This window comes from Aulonocara stuartgranti (assembly GCF_965226115.1).
Source record: "Aulonocara stuartgranti genome assembly, chromosome: 14".
Classification (NCBI taxonomy): Eukaryota; Metazoa; Chordata; class Actinopteri; order Cichliformes; family Cichlidae; genus Aulonocara; species Aulonocara stuartgranti.
In genome coordinates, this window is record NC_138950.1 from 1,360,488 (window position 1) to 1,385,000 (window position 24,513).

A 24,513-nucleotide genomic window follows, 5' to 3' on the forward strand; every position below is an offset into this window, starting at 1 on the left:
GAATGAACTAATCCCATTTAGGTTTGGCGGTCTAGATCTGTAACTGAAAAAAGCAAATAGCTGAGCTTCGTTGTTTGTCTGCAGCGTCTCACCTGGGCAAATCCAACGAAGAAAAGCTGGTCATTGGTCAGGTTGACAGCAGGAAGTCTTTTCTCATCTCCGTTTCCCTGGATCCATGACCGATAGGCCTTAGGAGGAAAACATCAACACGCGGGTTAGTGGGAGGTGTTGACCTGTTGCTGCAGCGGTTTGTGTTCCTACTCACGTGATACGCGGCCTTTAGCCCCCCATTGTCGGCGATGTTTTCTCCGAGTGTCTGTTTTCCGTTGATGTGTTCTCCGTTGACGGTGTAGCGGCCGTACTGATCCACCATACACTCGGTCCGCTGGCGAAACGCCTCCACGGACGAGTTCTGCCACCATGGCCTCAAGTTTCCTTCTTTATCATACTCACGACCTGATGGACACAAGGACCACATTGCAGCTGTGTTGGTACTTTCCTGAGGTAATCAGGATTACCATCTGTGGTTCTCCAATTGTTTAATGTTTCATGCTCCTGTTTTTGTGGCAGTTTGGAGCCTGAGCCTGTTTTAAGCTCCCGTTAAACATGATTTAGTTCCAGCTCATTAGGTTTGTTTAGTTCATTTTGAGGTAAATTATGGAATTACTGAGGGTCCGCCCCCACGCCTGCCTGTTTTTAAGACCACGTGGACAAATCTGAATTTACATCACAACACGTCAGCTGCATGTGCGCCCCGGGCAGCCGACTTCAATCAGACTTCAAAGCCGCACAACAGGAACGACAGTCGGCCGCCAGGACTGCAGCCGTCCGTTAATAATCACCCCAATTCAGAATAAACACAGGCCACGCCCACACTGAGTGCAGTGAATCAAATATGACCTGGAGTGAAACTCACCCTGATCATCAAAGGCATGCGTGAGCTCGTGGCCCATCACCACCCCAATGCCACCAAAGTTCAGTGCCCTGAAAACACAAACACACAGCAGTCAAAACGTTACCCACACACCGAGTCCAGAAACAGCTGCGATTGGTCTGGAAGCTCTTTATAAAAAACACGTTTTATAAAGTTTATAATTAGTATTTTTATATATTTACAGTACACACACACACATGGTGCGGATGACCGGATCAGCACTTAATCAGAACTTTATGCCCAAACTCAGTGATGATTTAAGCCACACCCACAAACTGAAAGTCTAAAGTCCTGCCAGCGCCCCCTACAGTCAGCAGAGCTCATTACAACAACAATAAGAGCAAACAGCATCCTGAAGAGTGTGAAAGCTGAAGAAAAGAACATGTAAAGACAGACAGGCAGACGCATGGACAGGTAGATACTGAGGTAAACAGACTTGGGGTGGTCGTGGGCGTAGAAGGGAGCTTGCAGGATCCCAGCAGGGAAGACGATGCCGTTCTTAGTGGGCATGTAGTAGGCATTAACTGTAGGAGGAGTCATACTCCATCTGGAGGAGGACAGGAAACAAGGAAAGGATTGGGAGGAGGAGGAGAGGAAGAGAGAAAGGAAGGGGAGGGAGAGGAGTTAATCTGCGGTCCAGCCATACCGTATAAATGTTCAGGGATCGTATTTGCAAAGTGTCAGCAAAGACGAGTTACTGACCAGCTGTGATGTGAACCAGAGCTGCTCTTCCAGCACAAACACCAGCTAATCTGTTGGTAGATCTATAAAAACCACTACGACTCTGCACATATGCTCAAAACAGTGTGGGCCTTATGATCAGTCCATCTGATGACAGGATTAGCTCTGCGCTCAACTACAAAGATAACTTCTCCCCTTTGCAAAAATCAGCGCCAACAGGAGCAATGTCAGCCTCATGTACATCGATCCTGTTTGGTCCTGGGATATCTCATCATCAACGACGAATTGTACCAAACACAGATGATACAAATATACTGAATAAGCTGGTATTTTACACAGCCCGCCTACAGCCGCGGTTTAACACATTGACGGAAGCATCAGCGTAGTTCAGTACCAGTCAGAGTCAGCTCGGTGTCACCTGGAGGACTGTCCCTGACCGGGAAACCTCATGTTTATCTTCAGCGCTCCTGTAACACCATTCATACGAGACTCCGACGGGAGAAATGCATTTGTTTCAGTTTAAAACCTCACATTACAAATAAGTCAGGTTTAAACCACAGGTGTGCTCTCTCTGAGACCTGACCTCTGACCTTTACCGGGGCCGGCCAATTCATTTTCCCAAACCTGCACATGAGAAACTAAACTGTGACTTAAGTCTCATAATCAGCTCCACAGACTGAGCGCACAGTTACCTCTGAGCTCATAAATAAAATAGTGAAAATCCTCCATCAGCCCCTGTTTTTAATGCGAGCTCTTGTCCTGTCATTTTGTTAACTAAAAGTCTTTGATGTGTAGGTTTAAATTGGTAAAATAATATAAAAAATAAATAATATAAATAATGTAAACTGATGGTTACACTGCGTTACACTGTGAGTACGACCCCTGAGGACGTGTGCGCCTGTATATTTGTGTAGCTGCGCCTCCTGATGTCGGCGTGTATTAGTGACCTCTGTGTGCACTGATGCACGTGTGCATTACTGGTCTTTGTTGGGAGTCTTCCTCAGCTGGTCGGCCATCACTCGAGAGGAGAAGTTGTAGAAGTTCAACATGTTCTGGAAGAAGCTGTCATCTGACACTTCATACTGAAATACAGAACCAAGCTGTTAGATTACATTAAGTTGACCAGCAGGGGGCAGCACAGCACCACCCAAACGTGAATCTAGAGCAGAGGTGCTCACACTTTTTCCGCATGTGAGCTACTTATAAAATGACCAAGTCAAAATGATCTACCCACTACAAAAATCCAAAACATATACTTATTTATAAATATATTGAGGATTCTTTATATCTACAATGTATATACATGCATAACCGCAATATCCAATATTTCACAACACAATTAACTATGTAAATTTTTTGTCATTACCTGAGTTTACTCTGATGACTTGCACTGAATTGAATCAGCCAGGGATGCATAGTCCGGACAGTAGCTGCTGACGGCCAGGTTTAAGAGAAAAAACCGAGAGCTAAAAATTGGAGTTAACTCGCTGACTAGCTTGTCAGTTTTACTACACTTCGCGCCGCTGTTTGTGCATGCGCAGCGACCTAAGCGTCAGAAAAAATCTGATGTCATCTGACTGGCTTCCCTGTATCAATCAAGTGACGGGATGGATGATAGGCTGGCATCTATTTTTTTAATGCCATGCGATCTACCAATACTACCTTTGCGATCGACTGGTCGATCGCGATCGACGTATTGAGCACCCCTGATCTAGAGTCTGACATTCAGAGTCTGCAGGAAACATTTAATTGCAAATGTCCTAAATCGGATTTAGGACGGCTTTCACAGTGTTCCCTCAGTGTGTGCTGTGCAGACGACTGATTACCACCAGTCGTCTTTCTTGGAGCACTTCTTGGTGCTGCCACTTCAAAGCCCTGTGACGTCTCGTGTTTCCTGGTCTGGCTGTTGATTGGCTCTCTGGGAGCCAGGGCGGGATAGCCACCATCACTTACTTCGGTTGGTTTGCAGAGGACCGAGCGATGTTTAGCAGTGTTCACTCACCCCGTCATAAACATCGTCCAACTCCTTGGAGTCCAGGATGAATTCTGGGAAGCCGATCATGTCATAGATTGCATCTGCCTAACGAGGAGCACACAGACAAATCAGTCTTTAACCCTTTTCCTAGTTATCAGCCTTTTTCTGCCTCTTTTCCTGGTGCTGTTGATATTATTTACAGTGAAACTGTTATATTATGGGATACCGGGCACTTTAAGCTCAACTAAGGTAGCCTAACCCGTCTGTAAACCTAACCACCACCAACATTTTCTGTCTCCTACATTTCAAAACCCCAAGGGTACAAACTTTAAGTTGCGTATGCGCTGTGTTTGTGTGTCTGTGTGGACCTTGTCCTTTGCAGCCTGTCTCGTCTGGTCGTCCATCCAGCTGAGTTGGTCTAGCGCTTCTTTGAACGCTGACCGGATGGCGTTGATCATCTTTTCAGCCTGTAAGAGATGAGCGAGTGAGCTCAAACTAACCAGACCTCAATCTGACCTCATGACGAAGTTTCCGAAGGCAGGGCCGGCTCAGTGACTCACAATCTCTTTGCTTTGTTTGTCAAAAGTTGCCTTGACGAACAGCGCTCCCAGCGCAAAGCCCAGGGTGTCGTCAGTGTTCCCAATGCAGGTCTGCCAGCGCGGCGTACAGGACTACGATAAAACACATGCAGTTACAAACTCCTAGGCCCAGTTAGACCAGAGCAGGTGAGTCTACAACCAGTTAGAAGCAGTTAACCTGCTACAGATTGGTATTAGCATAAAGAAGCAGCTGCTTGTTGAAACCAGTCCTGAATGATTGAACCAGTTGGCTCTAACTAAGGTATCACTTCCTTCCTTGGCATAACACATGAAACTAAGCGTGAGCTAACCAATTCAATCCAACTTTATTTATAGAGTACTTTAAAAACAACATGGCTGACCAAGTACTTTCCAGTAAAAAACAGTGAGTAAAAAAACTGTAAAAAAACAAACAAAACTGTATCCCACAGGATGAGTGAATGGTTTCAGACATGACCTTAGTAATGATCAGACCAGCTCTGAGTTTATTGTGTTCGTGTGTGTCTAAGTTGTTATTAAAACAACATGAATTTTAAACACGATGCACAGTATTTTATCAGAATGTCAGAATGCTTAAACAACACACTGATCGCTGTTTCCGGGTTGTTTTAAGCATTCCTTGAAATAAACAATATTCTAGCTAACTGAGGTCACTCTACTTGAAGGGCACCGACTGGTTGGAACCCAAACACCATATTACAACTTACAACTCCAGTTATTCTGACACCAGCTGAATGCACCATCAGTTTAAGGAGTTGAAAAAGAAAGCGTTAGTCCCAGTCAGAAACACAATAACCCAAACACACATTGGTCCATTAGCAGGATTACCAGTTGCAGCAGTAGTAACACTAATGAGTGTATCAGCAGCAGTGGCAGTAGTATTTCAAGCTTCTGTACCTTCTTGGTCCCATAAAGACTCTCCAGCAGTTTGTCCTGAGCATTCTCGAAGCGTTGGTCCAGACTGGCGACACTCTTCTGAACCAATGTCCACATCATGTAGTTGTTCAGCAGACTGGAGACACACACACTTCTCATTACACACCAACCAGGCAGATTTAATAAGCAGGGCAAGAGCAGAGCAAGCAGGGCAGGGCTGGGCAAGCAGGGCATGAGAAGCAGGGGTAGGGCAAACAGGGAAGGGCAAGCAGGGGTAGGGCAGGGAAGCAGGGGAAGAGCAAGCAGGGCAGGGCAAGCAGAGGTAGGATAAGCAGGGCAGGGAAGCAGAGGTAGGATAAGCAGGGCAGGGCAAGCAGAGGTAGGATAAGCAGGGCAGGGAAGCAGAGGTAGGATAAGCAGGGCAGGGCAAGCAGGGCAGAGCAAGCAGGGCAGAGCAAGCAGGGAAGGATGGATGGCAGGGACTACGTCACTGTGGGACATGTTGGTGAATAAGAAGTTTGTACAGGTTTAATTTAGAACTTTCAGAACTCAGCAGTCAGTGTTGTTCTGCTTATAGTGTTTGGGCTGACAGGAGTGTTACCAGATGCACGTAAACACAGACATAAGTGTTTGATTATTTTTTGATGTTCATTCTTTAAAAATGAACTCGAGAAGTTATTCCTTTAGAAATCGTACTCATCCTAGTTTCTGTTTCACAGTTACTAAGCTCCACATCTTTAGCTGGAGTGTGATTTGGCTTTTTTATCTGTGCATATTTCTTAAGTTAACCCTCTCACTTCTCAGGCTGCAGCAGTGGGTCAGTCCCCACAGACACCTGTGCTCAAATGTCCGGCTTCACAGCGGTGGGTATACTTCACACAACTTAACTACTGTTTTGTTGTTCACCTATTTAAGCTTTAGACGGTGAAGGTTTTTAATGCATTTACCTGACAAAAATTTGGCTGGTTAATGATTAATTGTGTCTGTGATGTGAGTCTCACTCTGAGTGAGAGTCACGGAGCTGCTCAAACCTGCACTTCATTCATGAGAGCAGCACAGTCTGACAATTCATGTCAATAAGACTTGTGTGTTACCGCTGTGGGGGTGGGGCAGTGGATAGCGGCTGACCTGCGGTCTGTCTTGTTGATGAGCTCCGACACCTGCTGCAGGTACTCTTTGGCATACAGGACGACAGGTTCGGTGTCGTTTAGCTCCAGAGGAGACAGAGAGGACGACAAGTAGTCCAACCAGTCGATGGCTGGAGCCAGCAGCTGGAAAGGCAGAGACACACATCACATCACAATAAAACTGACCCCAGCAATGAACCAATCAACGGGGAAAATGAGACAAAGGAGCATCTGAAGAAGGACAAGGAGGTGAAGCCAGTCAGGAGGATAACAGTGTTGGGAAAAGAACAAAGGAGGGAAGTAAAACAGAGAATCCCAGAGGAGACGCTAACGTCCAGAAAGAATAAAAAAACATAACCACGAAGAGCGAGCAGAGACATCAGAGTGTGTTTAAAGAGTCTGACAGACCAGCAGGCACATCTGCATTCACACGTATGTACACGTGTGTGATTGCTTGCACACGGTGTAGATACACTGTCAGTTTGCTCTGCATATAAAGGCCTTACACTCGAGCCCTCTGTGTTTGCCGGGGTTAGAGACCAGGTATAACCCAAGCTACCACCCCAAACACCCCAAACAATACCATTTCGATTTACAACTTACTACTTAGTCGCAAAAATAAAATCTAAAAAATTAGCGAATATTTTAAATTTGCGGTATGAAAAACAGGCGAATTTTGCACAAATAATTTGGAGTCACGTTCCACAAATACTGACTCGCGAACAGGCAAAGTGGCTCTGACTTCATGCGCATCTCAAACTTAGCAGCTCCTGTTTGTCTGTGAGAAAGAGCAGTGGGGCTTTTAACAGGGCTGCCTGCCTGTCAGCAGTAATCCTCAGTGTGGGAGCAGACTGCACCACCCGGGGGGGAGATGCAGAGATGGAAAGCTAATCCCTGCTGTCTGCTTTGCTTCAGCTTCAAACAGTCAGAAAGTCAAAAACTGAAGTGTGGAGACTCTGCGGGGAGGAAACACACCACAGTGAATGAGTGGAGGCTTTTTTAAGACAATGGCACAGAAAGCAGCAGCTCACAGCTTTGACACGTTTTGCTCTCCGATCAGCAAAGCCCATGTAAAGTTTCCACAGCCCTAAACAACATGACTTCACCATAGGGTTGTGTACAGCGGAGCAGCGGTCCTCACAGCAACAGGGTCCAGGGTCTGAATCCACCAGCCGGCTGAGGTCATTGGGTTTGTCCGTCCTGTGTGAGGCTACGTGACATTCCCACACTGGCCGTAGGCGTGGACACCAACAGGTTTCTGCGTCTGCGTTACTGTGCAACGGGCTGAGGACGGGGCCAGGTGTACCCCGCCTTTCACCCTGCTACAGCAGAGCAGTGGGCCTCTAGACCCCCACAATACTGCAATGCATGGGTGGAACACGGATGCATCTCTGACATAAACAGATCACAAATCAGCAGTTTCACCTTCTTTCCTGTGTTACCTACACGCAGCAGCCAGGCCTGTGCACACTCACTGAGTACACAGAGTCTGTGAAACACGGAGGAGGCTCAGTCGTGGTTTGGGCTGCGTGTCAGTCGGTGGTGTTGGAGATCTTTGTTAAAAACAATGACTTATGAACTGAGAAAAGTGCCATCACGAATACAGGAAAGCTTCTGATTGGCTGCAGCTTCATTTCTGTGGGTCAGGGATGGGCCTGCCCAGAGCCGGACCTCAGCATCACTGAAGCAGTGTGGGCTCATCCTGACAGGGAACAGAAGGCAGAAACATCCAAAGAAGAAACCTGGAGAACTGAAGATGGTCACAGAGAGCTGCTCACACCAAACGTTCAGTTTCAGCTCATTAGAAATGCACAAACTCTGTTTTTGTCTCATGTGCTATATTTCATGTTTCAATAAATCACTCTGCCTGTTTACATTGACTCAAGACTTTTGCACAGTACTGTACAGCCTGCAGAGTTTGTTCTTTTGTTCTGCAGGAAATATATCAGCTTCTCGGGAGTCTCATTTTCACAGAACTATTAAAAAATGTGCAAAAAATATAAATTTAGATGCTTCAATAAGCAAAATCAAAGCATCTGAAACAATAAATAAAAGAATTAAAATGAATGTGAGGAGGAAGAGTCCAGACTGCTGAGGTCTCCTCCATCTTCACATCAACCATGTTTATATAATAACCTGTTATCTAACCTCCCTCCCTCTCTCAGAGGTGCAGTCACATAGCAACGACTCATGGCAACGGTAGCCATGGGGACCCCTGAAGCATCTGCAGCCCTGGAGGACAGAGAGCTGCAGCAGACAGGCTGCGCCGCCACGACATCAGAGCCACAACGCCGACGATGAAACACATCTGCTGAATTACTGTGGCCACCGCGAAGATGGCAGGAGGACGCGTCAGAGGAACGCAAGGAGAAAACACAAACGCACGGTCTGAGCGCTGCAGAACAAACGCTGTAATCTGACCTGAGATCAGAGAAATGAACCCAAACCCAGTTAGCAGCAGGAAAGAGGACGCACACAAGCGTCACGCTGATAAAGACCGATGAACATTGGCCGTCCGTTTGTCTCCATCACCCCTGACAGCCACCACCCGTGACCTCTGACCTTTTGTCCAACTGCTTTCATGTTGATTCTGTCAGGCTGCGTCTGCTCGACGCGTCTCTGAAGCTCTTTGACTTTCGGTGACTTTTTGAATATTTCCAGCAAACATTTTTCTGACAGTGAATTCTGCACATGTGACGCCGTTTCACAACATGACAGCGAATCAAACACAATACAAAGTGAAGCCTCCGTTCACATCTGCGACTCTACGTAGACTCAGACCTCGTGACTCAAACGACGACAGCTCTCGGCTCAAAACAGAAACGGTGACGAGCCAGATGGACACAGGTGAAGATTCACTTCCTGTCCAGCCTCAGAGGAAACAACCTAGAATGTGGGAGGAGAGGCTCTGAACCCTCACGTCTTTCAGATGTTTGCCAAACATCACTAGGTTCCTTCAGTAACAGTGGCCTGTGATGTAACCAGACACAGAAACCAATCAGGACGCCAGCCTCACCTGCAGCTCCGCGATGGTGACCTTGTGGTAGATCTTCTCTTCGTCTCGCCGCTGGTCCTGTGGGACGGTGATGTTGGCAAGCCCTGTCTCAAAGTCCATAATCTGCTGCATCTGAGCCTGAGTGGAGCTCCTCTCGCCCCCCAGCAGCATCCCCAGCTCCACCATGTAGTCCAGGTACGCCACCAACACCTGGAAGAAGTCAGGTTTATTCTATTTAAGCTTCAATAAAGTCAGCATGTCACTGGAAGAGGTACACCGCTCCAGGCATTCTTACCTTCTCATTGGCTGTCTTGTTAAGGTAATAGTCCCTGGATGGCAGAAAGAGCCCTGATTGGTCCACCTGCAGAAGAGATCGACACGGTGACTCTGTGACAGCACAGAAGTCATTTGAAAGCTTCTCTTTCTGCTGTCGCAGACAAATACAAAAAGCAAACACGTCTGCAGAAGCTTGAAGCATAAGTATTCTAGTATGAAATAGTTTAAGTTAAAGAGGAAACTGAGACAGATGTTCATTCAGTGGCTCATCGGCTGAATGTGTCACCAGGTGTTTCTGCTTCACCTGAATGACGTTGCTGTTGGAGTTTTTGGGATCGGCGCTGACTCCGACGCTGAAGAACGGCTGACCTCGGTACGGACCGGAGACCACCTTCAGAACATCCATGAAGTTGTCTTTGTCCCAGGGGCCCGTCATGTTCCAGCCTCCAATCTGCACACAGTTCACATTTACTGGAATAACAAAGCAGAAACGTGGAAATCCACGGATGCTAAACAGAACACTGTCATCCAAAATCCCATTTCCTGTAAGTATAGTGATGGCAAACCTAAAGTTCCACGTGCTGTAGATGATAAAGTGATGACAGCAAAGGAAACCCAACTATCAGGTGCTCCCTCTTTGAGCTGGACTCGGTGACAGTGGAAAAACAAATGAAAGCGTATAAATAAAACGTAACACTGACGTTATCACTTCCGTGTGTTTACAGACTGAATCCTAACCCTGTACGCTGATGATACTTTATTATTGATTTTGCTACATATAAAGTTTCCATCCAGGATTCGTTTTACTCCAATTAGGAAACATCCCACAGGAAGGAAGCACAGGATTACTTCAAAATAAAAGCTTAAAAGAAATGATTTTTAAAAAAAACTGGAATAAAACCAACTAAAGATTTTAAACAAATATTACAAAGTTTAACACAAAGATGCTGCTACAGTCCTGTGATAAAGGGTCCAGGTGAAACTACTGTAATACCTGCAGTTCTATTATTTTATAATAATAAATTTTATTGTAACTGATCAAACAGGAAGTTTGAAGTCGTAGCAGAGCGAGAACACGCTGATTGGTCCAACAATCATGTTTATAGTGTTCATGAAGTTTCGATGGAATAACACGTTTGCTTTTACTTTGTGTTGAATCGTGCAGATTTCTGTGCTTTGTTTTGATTTGGGAAGCTTCTGAGCTACAACGATGAATGTGCAATAAATGGAACAACAACGTTCCCGAGTGTGGACTTCGCTCCACGTCCTTTACTTTGGGATCATTTGATTAAGCAGCTTGACTGTGGTCACAACACAAAATTAAACCGTTGTGGTAATTTGTTATGATAACATACAAAATATCCTCAGTATTGTATGAATGAAAAAGGATTTTCACCACCAACCACAAAGATCCTGAGGGTCATTTTACAGTAAAGAGATGAAAACAATAATGTTTCCTCGTTAGTCTCTCGTTTCTCCTGCGTTTCATTCTGCAGGACAAAAACCCTCCAAACTCACTTCTGTCTCCAACCTTAAACACTTGGAGCAAATTTGCCTGAGTGATGCGGTTGCCATGGTGACCGGCTGTACCTTGGTGATGAGGTCTATGAGAGGCTGAGCTCCGAGCTCTTCGATCCTCTGGGTGTTGAGGCAGGACAGGTAGTAGGACTGAGTTTTCCTCTCTGCTTCGCTGCTGCCATTAAACGTCCCGTTCTCTAAAGAACGAAAACAAACTTTGTAAACTAAAAAGTCCGCGTTTAGAAAGCTGGCCGTGTGCTCGTCTTTAACAGTAAAGTTTCACAGTGTTAACAGGGTGAAGCCAGCAGCGAGACCATTAGCTAGTTAATGATCTCTGCACGCATCTCTCCGCCCGCCGGCGTACCCAGCAGGTGTTTGAGCAGCGCCTGGTTCTGCTCCCAGATGCTGTTGAAGGTGGACCAGCGCGAGCGTCCGTCAGGCAGTGGGTTCTTCCTCATCCAGCCTCCGCAGGCAAACTGGTAGAAGTCCTGGCAGGGGTCGGCGCTGCGGTCCATCGCCTCCACGATCTGACTGGCCACAGTGACACAGGCCTCCGACAGGCACAGGCCACGCCCACTGTCTGCAGAGCATCATGGGTGAGAAAAAAAGTCAAGGTCAAAGAAAAGAGTTGTAATTATGAGAGGACGGGAGGACGTCATGAAGGTTATTATGGAGGCAGAAAAGATAAAGATACAGAAAGGAAGGAGAATGGAAAAGCAAAGAGATGGAGACAAAGAAAAAAAAGAAAGGAGGAGGCATGGGGACGATCCATAACGCGGGTGAGGAGGAAAGAGAGGAAAGGCGGAGACAGGAAAAAAGGAAAGGCTGAGGTGGACAGAAGGGCATCGGGAAGGAAAGGAGGACGTAGAGATGGAAAGGCAAAGGTGTGAAGGTTAAGGAGGAGCAGCAACAGAAGCCAACACCAAGGAAGCAAGAACCGAAAGAGACGGTCACCGAAAGAGGGAAGGAAAGGAGGCAAGAACTATAGGAAAAAGGAGGTAGAGGAGTGAAGGAGGGATCCATCACCTGAGCTGAAGCCGAGTCCCAGGACCACCAGGCAGGCCAGTAGAGCCAGGAGGGCGGCCAGCAGCAGGACTGAGAGCAGGACCTCCAGCTGAGTCCTCCTCCCCAGGATGTCCACACCACCCTTCCTGAAGCCCACCTGAGACACAAAGACGGTGTCATCCATCCATGATCCAGGTAATGGTCATATTTAAGCTCAAATCCACATTTAGGAAAACTGTCTTCAAATCTCGATGAGCTGTGGTGAAGTTAGAGCGCTGACCACAAGGTGTGCATGTCACAGTGTCGGGATAATGTCCCACAATGCAATGCACGCATCAGGAAAAAGTCTGTTTACCATTTACTGGGATTATACATGGATGTATGTGGACACAGGGATGAGCGACGCCACCTGTAGGATCGTACTGGAGCTGCTATGAAGTTCACTTCAGCACCTTCAACTTCAGAAGCTTCAAGTACTGAAAGTGTTTTCTTTGTGCTGCTGTGGAAGCGCAGCACAGTAATCAGAGAGCTGCAGCGTGTCCTAGCGGCTGCTCGAGCACACGGAGCAGGTCAGCCTGACCTCAGGCTGGTTCACATCGTGTAATTACTCACCTGGATGATTGAGAATGCATCAAGACACAAACCAAGGCTGCAGATCAAATGTCCACAAACGCAGAGTCTGTTTCCCGTTTCATGCCCCAAATAGTTTGATGCACTCTGTGATTTATTTGCTATTTTTTAATTATTGTGTAACCTCTTGGTTACATACAATACAGCTTTATTTCTATAGCACATTTAAAACCAAAGGTACAGACAAAATAAGAAGTAAAACATTCGTTTAGAAGATAAAATTACAGGGTATTCATAAATATAAGGTAAATGCAGTGGGACATTAGTAGAAGATAAGTAACATGAGGGTGAAACATGGGGGAAGTGCACTAACGAACTGAAAACGCTCAGTCAAACAGGTGAGTTTCTAACTGAGATTTAAATGAGTAGATGGAGTCAGAGGCGCGAACAGCAGGAAGATTGTTCCGGAGGCTCGAGGCTGCCGGGCAAAAGCACCTCTGGTCTTTACCAGGATCCAGGCTGAACCGAGAGTAACTGTCCTGATGACCTTAGGGCTCTGCCAGGGGTATATGGAGGGAGTTCAGTGAGGTAGCACGGCGCAGTATTGTTTATGATTTTAAAGGTAAGCCACAGAATTTCAAACTCAATTCGGTATTTGACAGGGAGGCAGTGCAGGTGAGCAAGGACTGGGCTGACAGAGGCAAACCTTGTGGTTCCAGTCAGAAGGCGTCCGGCAGTGTTGTGGACAAGCTGCGATCTATAAGAAGGGCGGAGACCAAAGTAACGGGATTACAGTCGTCTAATCTAGAGGTCACAGAAGTTTCTCGAGGTCCTTCTCTGGTATGTAGTGCTTGGCCTTGGAGATTTGATGCAGTTGGTAGAAACTAGATTTAACTACAGAGGATAGTTGCTGTCAAACTTAAAGGAGCTGTCAAAGAGAACACCTAAGTTGCTAACAGTGCCAGAAAGAAAGGCGGCAAGAGTGTCAGCAAACTGGCCCGTGAAGCATGGCTGTGGAGCAGCACGATTTCTTCTCATTCAATATCAGAGAGCTATCAGAGCCAGGAGCGCTGAAACAGTGTAATGACGACGAAATGTCAGCCGAAAATAAATTCACATCCACAGTAATTAAGGTCCTGATAGTGACGGACGATGAGGCCGCACCGTCTCCACCTTCTAACACATCCTCATTTTAAACTGATTTATAAGTGCTCAGCGTGTGCAGAAGTCTTGAATCGTTTGCTTGCCAGTAGTCAGACTCTCCTGTAGGTTCTTCTCTGGCTCGCTGAAAAAGTACTCGTCAGATGTTTTTCACTCATTCGCAGTCCCGTCCTCGTGCCTGACCATTTTCACAGCAACATGAACTCTGACCTGTGTGACCTCAGCAGATGAGCCTGGGCTGTGTCTGGTTAGCAGAGGACCAGCTTCATGGTGATGGAAATGCTGCCCAGCACATGATGGTGGACCTCAGCACCACTGAAGCCGTGTGGGATCATCCTGACAGAGCACAGAACAAACGCAGAAACATGCAAAGAACAGCTTTGAATGTCCTTCAGGAAGCCTGGAGAACCGTTCCTGGAGAACCGTTCCTGGAGAACGTCACAGAGCTGCCTGAGAGCTGCTTCACACTGATACTCAGCTTTCGTCTGAGACGCTGGGTTTTCATGTTTGCAGCAGTTCTCCTGAACAGTTCTGTGATTTCAGACATCCTGCTTGTTTAGTGCGTGGTTGCGCTGTGACGTAACTGGAAGCCTGCGCGGTGCAGCACAGGCCTGATGGATTAAGAGGTTGCAGACGTGGGGCCAGAAGTTTGTGTCTGAACGCTCTGTCCTCCCCTCGCTGCCAAAATGTTCCCCAGCAGCCTTGGTGGCGGAGCTCCAGACCTCCTGCTGCTCCTCTCTTTGTTGGTGGTGGACTCACACTGCGGGGCCCCTGTTGGGTTTTCAGTCTGACCCCGCAAAGGCCTGCATGCAGGGGGTTGATGCCACTGGGTCTGGGACTTCACCTGGGACCAGTTAAAAGGCTTAAAGTGGTTTCCACTGTCGCTCAGAGCTGCTCTCTGTAAGGCTGAGAGGTCGCGACCTCGCCGTGACGCGCCTGACGCTGCGATCTGAGCTTTACAAATAAAATGAATTTCCTGTAGATGTGACGTGTTTGCCGCGTTCACTGACCTCCACTCTGTCAGGAGACGAGGCCGCCTCAGCCGGCACGTCGGACACCTCCTCCTCCTCCAGGGTTGCTCGCTTATAGCTGGACATCTGTGGAGAGAGAGGCAGGCAGTCAGAGACGTGCACCCTGACGCATACATAAGAAAAACAGCCGAGAAAATTGAATCTGCGGGGCGGAAACACAGAGCAGAGCTTCTGGAAACGCTGCCAAATGATCATCAACCTTTATTAAAACAGAGCCTCTCAGCCTGGCTCAGCTGCAGCATCGACGTAGGAAGCACTGCTGGGTCTGACAGGGTGGGGTTACAGCTGACCTGCAGTCACGCTGCACACAGACGTGAACCGAGGATAACTGTGACGAACACGTTTGTCGCTGGAGCCTGTCTTTGGGTTTCAAGGATGGCTTTCATTACAAATGTAAGAGGAACCTGTTGAACCAACAGGTGCACACACAGAAAACAGGTGGGACTCAGTGAATCACACGCGTGTCCACGCTACACCCACAGGTAAACTCAGTTTCTACACTAAGATCACTAAAAGGCTGATTTATTTGACTTAATCTGAACAAAAACAGCTGATGTCCTGATGCACGCTCAATCATCCAGGTAAGGAAATCCCAAAAGTCAAAGGAGCTTTTAAAGAAAAGCGTCTGGACTTCTTTAAGTTGCTTGAAGACGTTTCGCCTCTCATCCGAGAAGCTTCTTCAGTCCTGAACTGAAGAAGCTTCGATCTCCTTTGACTACGATGACCTGGATGACCGAGAACCTTCACAGACATGAATCCCAAAAGGCTGATTCTGCTCATCTGTTCGCCCTGAAACCAGCAGCACTGAGTGAAAGGAGGGAAAGACCATCTCTGAATCGAGGAGGGGGCCTAAGGGTACATCTGTCACCAAATGCTGTGATTGCAGCCTTTCCCCAACTCTCTGTGAATGGGACTCATGGTTATTGATCAGTGGGCTTTGATTCAATTCAATTTTATTTATATAGCGCCAAATCACAACAAAAGTCGCCTCAAGGCGCTTCATAGATACAGAGTAAAACCCAACAATCATATGACCCCCTATGAGCAAGCACTTTGGCAACAGTGGGAAGGAAAAACTCCCTTTTAACAGGAAGAAACCTCCTGCAGAACCAGGCTCAGGGAGGGGCGGGGCCATCTGCTGTGATTGGTTGGGGTGAGAGAAGGAAGACAGGATAAAGACATGCTGTGGAAGAGAGACAGAGGTTAATAACAGGTATGATTCAGTGCAGAGAGGTCTGTTAATACAGAGTGAGTGAGAAAGGTGACTGGAAAGGAAAAACTCAATGCATCATGGGAATCCCCGGCAGCCTACATCTATTGCAGCATAACAAAGGGAGGATTCAGGGTCACCTGGTCCAGCCCTAACTATATGCTTTAGCAAAAAGGAAAGTTTGAAGCCTAATCTTGAAAGTAGAGATAGTGTCTGTCTCCTGAATCCAAACTGGAAGCTGGCGAAATCTGGTGGCGTTTACATGAGCCTGTCAGGAGTCGGGCTGCACAAATAAATATCAGCTCATGTTGAAGTGTCTCAAAGGTGTTGGTGTGGAGGCCAAAACAGGCCGCAGGCGTAGCAGCACTGACAACAGCTGATGATTTTGAAATGGAGATGGAACAATTTCAGAATAATGGTCCTCAATGAAAACAAAGACTCATCAGAGAACCCGGAGGAATCGCAGGGACATGGCCGATAACTGCCACCTTCATTAAAACATCCACGCTCAGCAGCTCGACGTGTTGTCCACACGTGCAGGCTACTGCTCCATCACGGAGAAGGAGCCAGGTGGAGGAGCGTGAACCCAGAAACAGGACGAAGCAGAGCCAGCACCGCCGGGCAGCTGCTGTCCTCGGCTCTCAGACCATCACAGACTGGCGTTGGCGATGAGCGTGGACTGTCCCTGCGAAGGACTCTGTGTTTGTGCAGCGACAGATGAATAAATATGAGAAACGTGCAGCTCGTGCAGTAAACTGAGAGCAGAGCGGGGCTCAGCATGAGGAGACAGTTAACTGTGATCAAATAAATCTGCACTTCCTCTGTTTACCCTCGGCCCCCTTCTCCCTCCGCCCCCACGCCGACTGCACCTCCACCCCCTCGCTCATTGTGTGGCAGAAGCACAAACAGCACAGCGCTCCACCCTGCAGGGAGAAGCGAGCGCTGATCCCGGACCAGGGCAGAGACATAAACTCAAACAGCTGCGCTCCGTTTTCACCACAACACCAGCTCACATACTGCTTATGGGCGCCATGGAAACCACCGTGTGCGGTGCTAACTGTTAGCGTGTTAGCAGTGAAGCTGTGCTGAAGGCGTGAGGATGATGATGATGATGGTCTGAACCACAGTTTACAGCTGATCTGAACTCTGACCAAAACTATGCAGACGCCCCCCTCGCCCCTCCTCCACCCTCACCCCCCTGCACTTTGTAAGAAATCCCACAAAGTGGAGCTTCGTGTTGTTTGTGCTGAGTAAATGTTTCCCTTCAGGCCTGCGGGGGCGCGGCCGCCCCTGGGGGGGCTGAAGTTTGAAGGTTTCACTGCACTCTTTCCTTTTTGAGTAGTTTGACTTCATTGAGCGCTTTGGTTTTCGTCACCCTCCAGTGAAATATGATGTTTTTACAGGGTGTCTTTACTGTTGTGAATCACAGGAATGTTTCAGGGCAATGAAGCATATGTTGAGCAGGTTGGTGGGGGCCCCGAGGGCCGACACACCTCAGAGCCGCCGTCCTGTTTCAGCATCAACCGACTGGAGCGCTCGTAGAGGGCGACTCCTTCATAGTCTGACTGTACTGACGTCTACGCCAAACGAGGCTCTGCACCAGCTGATCTCCGAGCTCAGTGAACTCTTTGCTGATGACTTTATAGACTCAGCCGCTGGTTTCATGTCTTAATAAATAAAACACGAAGTTCATTTTGAAACGATGTCCCGTTTGAGTCAAGGAGCAGAAAGCAGGGGAAGATTAACGAGCGGGGCTTCGCTGTGACTGCAGTGCGAGCTTGCAGCGTTCCTCAGTGTCTCGGACGGATCCACCGCCCGCTCGCCAAAAGCTCCGACAGCAGAACCGCTCAGTGCGAGGCCTAAAGAGCACCTGAATGTGCAGGCCTGCAGTCGCACACGTCTCGTGGTTTCACACAGACGCTTTTACGTGGCCTACGCTTACATCAAAGGCAACTTTTGTAAGTATCCTGAAGGAACAGCCCCCCCAGCCCCCCCTGATACGACCTTTGACCTTTGACGGTTCAATCAGAAACAACACAAAGAGGGACTTTCCTAAAAGCTAGATGTTGGCGAGTGTGATGGCTTCAGACAAGCGTGGGCCCGCACATGAGCCCGAGTGAGTGTAACCATGGAAACGTGCGTCACACCGACACTTATCCGAGTCGACCTCAAACAGCCGACCCCACGCGAGCGGCGAGCTCCAGCAGCTTCTGAGGATGGATTTCTCCCACCGCGGGTCACAAAGGAGGCGCGGCAGCGGGTCTGTCTCAGTGTCAGCGGAGGGTGGGAGCGTCTTCCGGTCTGTCCTCGGAGGCTCCGCGGTCTCACGGTCCTGCTGTCCTACAGGAAACCAAAGGTTTCCAACTGTTTCCTTCCTCGGGACCCACTCGGGGGCTGTCTCTCTCTCTCTCCCTGTCTCACTCTCTGTCAGTGTCTCTCATCCGGCTCTGTTCTCTTTAATTGATGACGCACACAGAGGGGGAGAGAGGGGGGAGTGGGTTGCTAGGAGACAGGAGACAGGAGTGTGTGTTATATCTCTCTGTAGAGGTTGATGTCATTGTGTGTGTGTGTGTGTGTGTGTGTGTGTGTGTGTGTGTGTGTGTGTGTGTGTGTGTGTGTGTGTGTGTAATTAAATAATGCCAGTGAATCATCTCCATTCAGCTCGGATGGAGTTCACTGCAGCTTATATAACGCCTGTCTGTCTGTTCTGGATGTGAAGTCTGCTCTTTTGTCCCCTCACAGCCTCCGTACTCAAACACATGACCTGAGGTACAAACACCTGAACACGAGCTTCATCTCGGTGCTGCTGACAGGCCTGAAAAACTCCACATCCAAGAGCGACAGTAGCCAGTACATCGCTGCTCATCACTCAGAACCAAGCAGACGCCCGAGGACACCAGCGAGCCCAAAAGTATTTGGACACTCTTGAAAGGATCTGGATTCATGTGAATCGTCTGAACTGCTGTAAAAAGTCTGTGAAAAGCATCTGATCTCTGGTGCAGACACGTTGCCCTCTCTGCTCACGCTCTGCACCGTCCTCCATCACAGACTCTGGGCTTCTCAAGTGTAGCTGGATTTCACCTCATGCAGGAGACGTCTTCACTTTGAAACGTCAGACTTAAAGGAAGTCAGGTGTTTCTTTTTTTAAGTACGTCAGACTTCAGACCATGACTGGGATGACTGGGAACCTACAGAGATGATCCAGCACTCGCTTTGATTTCACAGAAGTTTGCAAAGAAAAGCGTCTGGACTTCTTTAAGTTGCTTGAAGACGTTTCACCTCTCATCCGAGAAGAAGTCCAGGCGCTTTTCTTTGCAAGCTCCTTTGACCACGATGACCTGGATGACTGAGAACCTTCACAGACAGAAGTCAAAGTTCTTCTCATTAATGTAGAAGACAGAGCATCCAGACTCGCCGGCTCAGAGGTTGTGTTTGGACTTCATGATCTGAACATTTCTCAAAATCCCACAGCTTTGCCTGGAATAATTCAGGGAAGCTAGCATCACTCCGGCGCTCCAAAGCGTCTCCTTCCAGGTGAAGCTGCGACTCTTTGAGTCTTTCATACTGTTTTGTTTTCCATGAACTCGGAATCAGTGCACAAAGAACCAGCTGGACTGGTTTTCCACCCGATGATACGCATCATGCTCGATGCAAACAGAATAACCATAATGCATCAGTCCTCCCCGAGGGGGGGAACAGAGGAGCCAGATTATCCCTCCTCCTCTACCAGCTTAAGACACTAGTAGAAAGTCCTTTTACTTTTGGAAAATAGAATTTGTATATCCTCTACAAGGTGTTAGTACACGTGGAAAATGTAGTTATGCTATAAAGACTAGACAGAGTCTTGGAAAAACGAGACCCGCCCTGTAAAAAGCATCAGTGGTCTCAGGAGTCCGCACTGATCGTGCAGACTCGTGTGTTTAGTATTTGCTGTCGTGTTCCACAGAAAAAAACACGGTGATGCTGGGTAACAGGCATCTCCGAAAACGTTAGCGCACTTGTGCAAATATGTGATGTCCTGATGAATCGAGCAGATATTTGAAGTTTACACAGAAACATTCTCACATGAAAACATCTTAAAAGTTTATTTTGTGACCCAGAAAGAGTAATATAGTGGAACCCTGACTTCCAGAGGGTCTTTCGTAAGTCAAAATTCAAAGTCGAAGCACCTTTTTCCATCGCCTTTTGAGTGAGGCGATGCTGGCTGAAGACGAAGTTCTTGGTGGGGGAGGAGGTGGCGGAGGCTGAAGAAAGCATACGTATGCTTTCTTCAGCCTCCGCCACTGCCTCGTTAGAGTTTTGGACGAAATGCATTCTGGGATATTGCATTTCATCATTTCGAGCTGATTGGAGACCAAAACAGCCAATCAGATTTTTTTTGCATCCAAGTCTGCAATAAGGATGTTTAGCTTCAGCTGCTGATGCGTCTCAGTTTCCCTCGATTCCTGGGGCGGGGCCATCTCTGTCAGCGTTAGTGACGTTGTCACGATCCTGGGTCTTTTGACTCAGCGTTTTGAGTTTTAATTAATTCTGATGTTTATGGTTTATGTTTACGTCCATTAGCTTATCTAAGTTCATTTGCTTGGTAGTTTCCCCTTGTGTTTCCAACCCCCTCATTATGTTTCCTGTTTTATTTTGAAGAGGTCCTGTGTTCCTGTGTTTAGTTTTACTCTCCCGTTGTGACGTTGTTGTGTTCGTGCGTGTCAGCTGTTTGCATTTCCCTCGATATCCTCCTGTGTGGATTTGGTCCGTGTGTTTTCAGTCATTCCTCGTCAGGTCGTCTGTCTGTTCACGTCCCCAGGTATCCACGCCAGGTTTAAGGTTTTTTCATGTTTTAGTTTTAGTTCCCCCAGTTTCGGTTATTGTTTAGTTTCACCCATGCCCTTTGTTTGTATTTATTTTGCCAGCCTTAATAAACTGCTCGTTTTCTGTTCATCCACGTGGCGTTTCACATTGTTTCGGTTTGCATTTGAGTCCTGTTTTCCCAACAAATACAGTCTACCTCTGCCAGACTGTGACACACGTGTATTTAATCTTTATTCTGAACCTGACCAATGAATTTTTAGTGTTTCAATAAAGACAAACTTAATTACGGTCCTTTTGCTAAAGCCCTCCCCGACAGCTTGACGCTTTTTACCCATCTAAGTGTTGCAGCACATTCATCCGTCATCTTGATGACGCAGTGCAACGGTCAACTTGGCAAAATTAAGCAGCTGTTGCTTTCCAAACCTCACAGGAGAGCATGGCTGATGCTACACTGCCTACATTCTGCTGTTACAGCGCCGATGCTTCTCATCAATCCTGGGAAAAGCGCGAGTGTAGGAATGGTTGGAGTCTTTGTTGGTTCTAAGTAGGGCTGCCACGATTAGTCGACTAGTCACGATTACGTCGACCATCAAAATCGTCGACGACTGATTTAATAGTCGACGCGTCGTTTGAAGCTTTGTAAGATCCCAAAAGACGCAGGAATAAGTAGCAGGATTTAAGAGTGTAATAACGGATTGAAACAGAAGATGGCAGCACTGCATGTACAAGGATGCCAGCTGCCGTTAAACCCCGAAGAAGAAGAAGCTGTGTCCCAGAATTCATAGCGCAGCCCAGCTCAGTTTCCAACAATGGCGGCAGCTAGTTAGTTTTAATATTACTCTTATTATTCTTTCTGCGTCACAAAATAAACGTTTAACATATTTTCAGGCGAGAATGTAGCTGTGTAAACCTCAAATATCTGCTCAGTTTATCAAGACACCACATATTTTCAAAAGCGCTCCGACGTTTTCGGAGACATCTGTTACCCACTAGCTCGATAGTTAGCCGGGGGCTAGGTCACTAGAGCCGTGAGAACACCGGACTCCCGGCAAATCGCGTCTTTCGCTACTCAGGTTAAACATGATATATAAGTCACTTAGAGAACTTACAAATGTTATTGTTTGGCTTTTTTAGTATTTTATTTGTTCCTGAGTAAATCAGTTTGTCTGAGATTAAAGTTTTTACACAGCTGAATAAACATCAAGCAGACAGCTGATTATCAGAAGTGTGAGATGCTCGAGAGTTTACTCCGGTGTCCTGTTATATTTTAGATAGCAAGGAGTTTATTAAACTTCACCGAAACAATCTGCAAACTTCATTAAACTTTAATAAACTATCATCTTGTCTATATTTTTAGTTAGCACCTTAAAGACTTAAAGCTGTAAGCTAATGATAGTTATATAAGAGCAGATGCTGCTGGTGCAATAAGCTGTAGTTTTACGTCCAATGGATGATGATCTGATTAGTGACTAATCGCAAAATTAATCGGTGACTAGTCGACTATCAGAATAATCGTTTGTGGCAGCCCTAGTTCTAAGACAACCTTCATCAGTGTTTGTCAGTGTCGACCAGCACATCAATGCAACATCTCAGTGTCAGCAGATCGAAGCTCAGCTCACAAAGCTGTTAGAGGCCATCAAAGAGCCTGTGAAGGTCACACTCTGGGACTTTGATCCAATCTGTTCAGACACTGGCAGAAGTTTCAAAAAAAAGAAAAAAACCTGGCTGGTGTCAGAAGCGACGTTTGAATTCCCGGCCTGGTGGGGACGCCCATTCGCCGCCACTTTCACTCCTCGTCTTCGGAGTAAAAGCAGAGCTATCAGCTTAACGCTGACTCAGGCCTTTGTTTGTGCCGTGAATCGTGTTCGCAGTGTAACCACAGAAACCGGCAACGGTCGCTGAATTACTGATGGGTGAAGAAAACATGATTACGGTGAGTCTGTGCAGAGCCTTTCACGGGCTCTCTAATTGGATTTTGCGTTCCTTTAAGCGGCGTTCAGGAAGAGCTCGGCGAAAAAAAACTGTTCCTGAAGGGGAGCGGGCGCCAACACCCCCTCCCGTGGAAATAACACCGGCTGCTTTAAAGCGGGACTTTCAGCAGGTCTGCCGAGTCAGAAGAAAACAGCATTTTAAAAACTGCAGCTTCGCTCAGACGGGATTAAAACCGCAGGGGACGTCAGCACTCCCTGTAGTCCCGGATCAGCTCGCTGCTCGGGACGCTGAGCAGGAAAATCACGGAAACCTTCACACTGCAATCTTCTTCTTAGTTTGGGTCACAGCGTCTACGATGAAGGGCAAGAAAACAAATAGAGAACAGAACAAATCAGGCCTGAAGACCGCTGCACCAACATCCCAGGAAAAGGAGTGAAAACATTCCCCTTACATCAGGTAGCAGCCGCTCATCGTGACCTCCAGTTCTGCTGCAAGCTTTCCTTCAGGGAACAACTACGAAGACCTGAGCAAGTGTCGTTTTGCCTGATTTCCCAACAGACGGATGAACTTGTCTGTATTTATGTTTCCCTTTGGTTTTAAAGGTGACGCCCTCCGAGGAACAAGTCTCGCCATCGTCGACCATCCCGGTAAAGTTTCCAGACAGTAATCTGAATTCCCGAGCGAAATAAACGAGAAATACCCCATCTTTGATTTAAGGGTCACCGAACAGTTGCTGACTGAGATTTTGTTCTGAATTAGCCTTATAATCCCACTTACACACACATCACAAAGCACAGCCCAGACACGTGCATGTCAGCTCACCTGGGCTGCAGGTGTGTCTGTGAGTGTGCATGGCTGCCTCACTGACGGCCCAGGGTGATCCCGAGTTCATTACTCCGGGTCACGTTGGTGCTCTCAGACCTACAATAGCAGCACCGCGGGGGATATGCTGTCCTCGGTGTCTCTGCAGGAAAGACATGAACTTCCTGACCCGATGATGGCTCACAGACACGTGTGTGAAGAATGTGTGTTACACACATACAGCACTAATACTCAGCTGTAATACCCTGAGCCTAACTCACCCTCAGTCTAACTCACCATGAGCCTAACTCACCCTCAGTCTAACTCACCATGAGCCTAACTCACCCTGGGCCAAACTCACCCTGAGCCTAACTCACCCTCAGTCTAACTCACCCTCAGCCTAACTCACCCTGGGCCAAACTCACCCTCAGCCTAACTCACCCTGAGCCTAACTCACCCTGGGCCAAACTAACTCACCCTGAGACTAACTCACCCTCAGTCTAACTCACCCTGAGCCTAACTCACCCTCAACCTAACTCACCCTCAGCCTAACTCACCCCGGGCCAAACTAACTCACCCTGAGCCTAACTCACCCTCAGTCTAACTCACCCTGAGCCTAACTCACCCTGGGCCAAACTCACCCTGAGCCTAACTCACCCTCAGTCTAACTCACCCTGAGCCTAACTCACCCTGGGCCAAACTCACCCTGAGCCTAACTCACCCTGAGCCTAACTCACCCTGGGCCAAACTAACTCACCCTGAGACTAACTCACCCTGAGCCTAACTCACCCTCAACCTAACTCACCCTCAGCCTAACTCATCCTCAGCCTAACTCACCCCGGGCCAAACTAACTCACCCTGAGCCTAACTCACCCTGAGCCTAACTCACCCTCAGCCTAACTCACCCCGGGCCAAACTAACTCACCCTCAGCCTAACTCACCCTCAGCCTATCTCACCCTCAACCTAACTCACCCTGAGACTAACTCACCCTGAGCCTAACTCACCCTGGGCCAAACTAACTCACCCTGAGACTAAC

At 47.6% G+C, this 24,513-nt stretch overlaps 2 protein-coding genes across 5 annotated transcripts in view; both read right to left on the reverse strand.

Moving 5' to 3' along the window:
* The window catches only part of ano7 (anoctamin 7), a 99,063-nt gene that overhangs the window by 72,097 nt on the left and 2,453 nt on the right, over positions 1 to 24,513 (reverse strand). The window lies entirely within an intron of this gene.
* ece2b (endothelin converting enzyme 2b) overlaps positions 1 to 24,513 on the reverse strand; it is a 32,845-nt gene that overhangs the window by 3,147 nt on the left and 5,185 nt on the right. Inside the window, exons 2-18 of one of the 2 annotated variants that reach the window (XM_082502350.1) lie at positions 14,707 to 14,793; positions 11,987 to 12,122; positions 11,325 to 11,540; positions 11,033 to 11,157; positions 9,747 to 9,893; positions 9,462 to 9,527; positions 9,188 to 9,376; positions 6,173 to 6,315; positions 5,066 to 5,180; positions 4,151 to 4,261; positions 3,959 to 4,057; positions 3,618 to 3,695; positions 2,594 to 2,697; positions 1,371 to 1,481; positions 917 to 984; positions 266 to 456; positions 93 to 188 (exon numbers count right to left, since the gene is read on the reverse strand). In XM_082502350.1, the coding sequence (XP_082358476.1) occupies positions 93 to 188; positions 266 to 456; positions 917 to 984; positions 1,371 to 1,481; positions 2,594 to 2,697; positions 3,618 to 3,695; positions 3,959 to 4,057; positions 4,151 to 4,261; positions 5,066 to 5,180; positions 6,173 to 6,315; positions 9,188 to 9,376; positions 9,462 to 9,527; positions 9,747 to 9,893; positions 11,033 to 11,157; positions 11,325 to 11,540; positions 11,987 to 12,122; positions 14,707 to 14,793 (2,082 nt within the window). The remainder of the gene's footprint in view (positions 1 to 92; positions 189 to 265; positions 457 to 916; positions 985 to 1,370; positions 1,482 to 2,593; positions 2,698 to 3,617; positions 3,696 to 3,958; positions 4,058 to 4,150; positions 4,262 to 5,065; positions 5,181 to 6,172; positions 6,316 to 9,187; positions 9,377 to 9,461; positions 9,528 to 9,746; positions 9,894 to 11,032; positions 11,158 to 11,324; positions 11,541 to 11,986; positions 12,123 to 14,706; positions 14,794 to 24,513) is intronic. The other variant, XM_082502351.1, reaches the window with a different exon arrangement.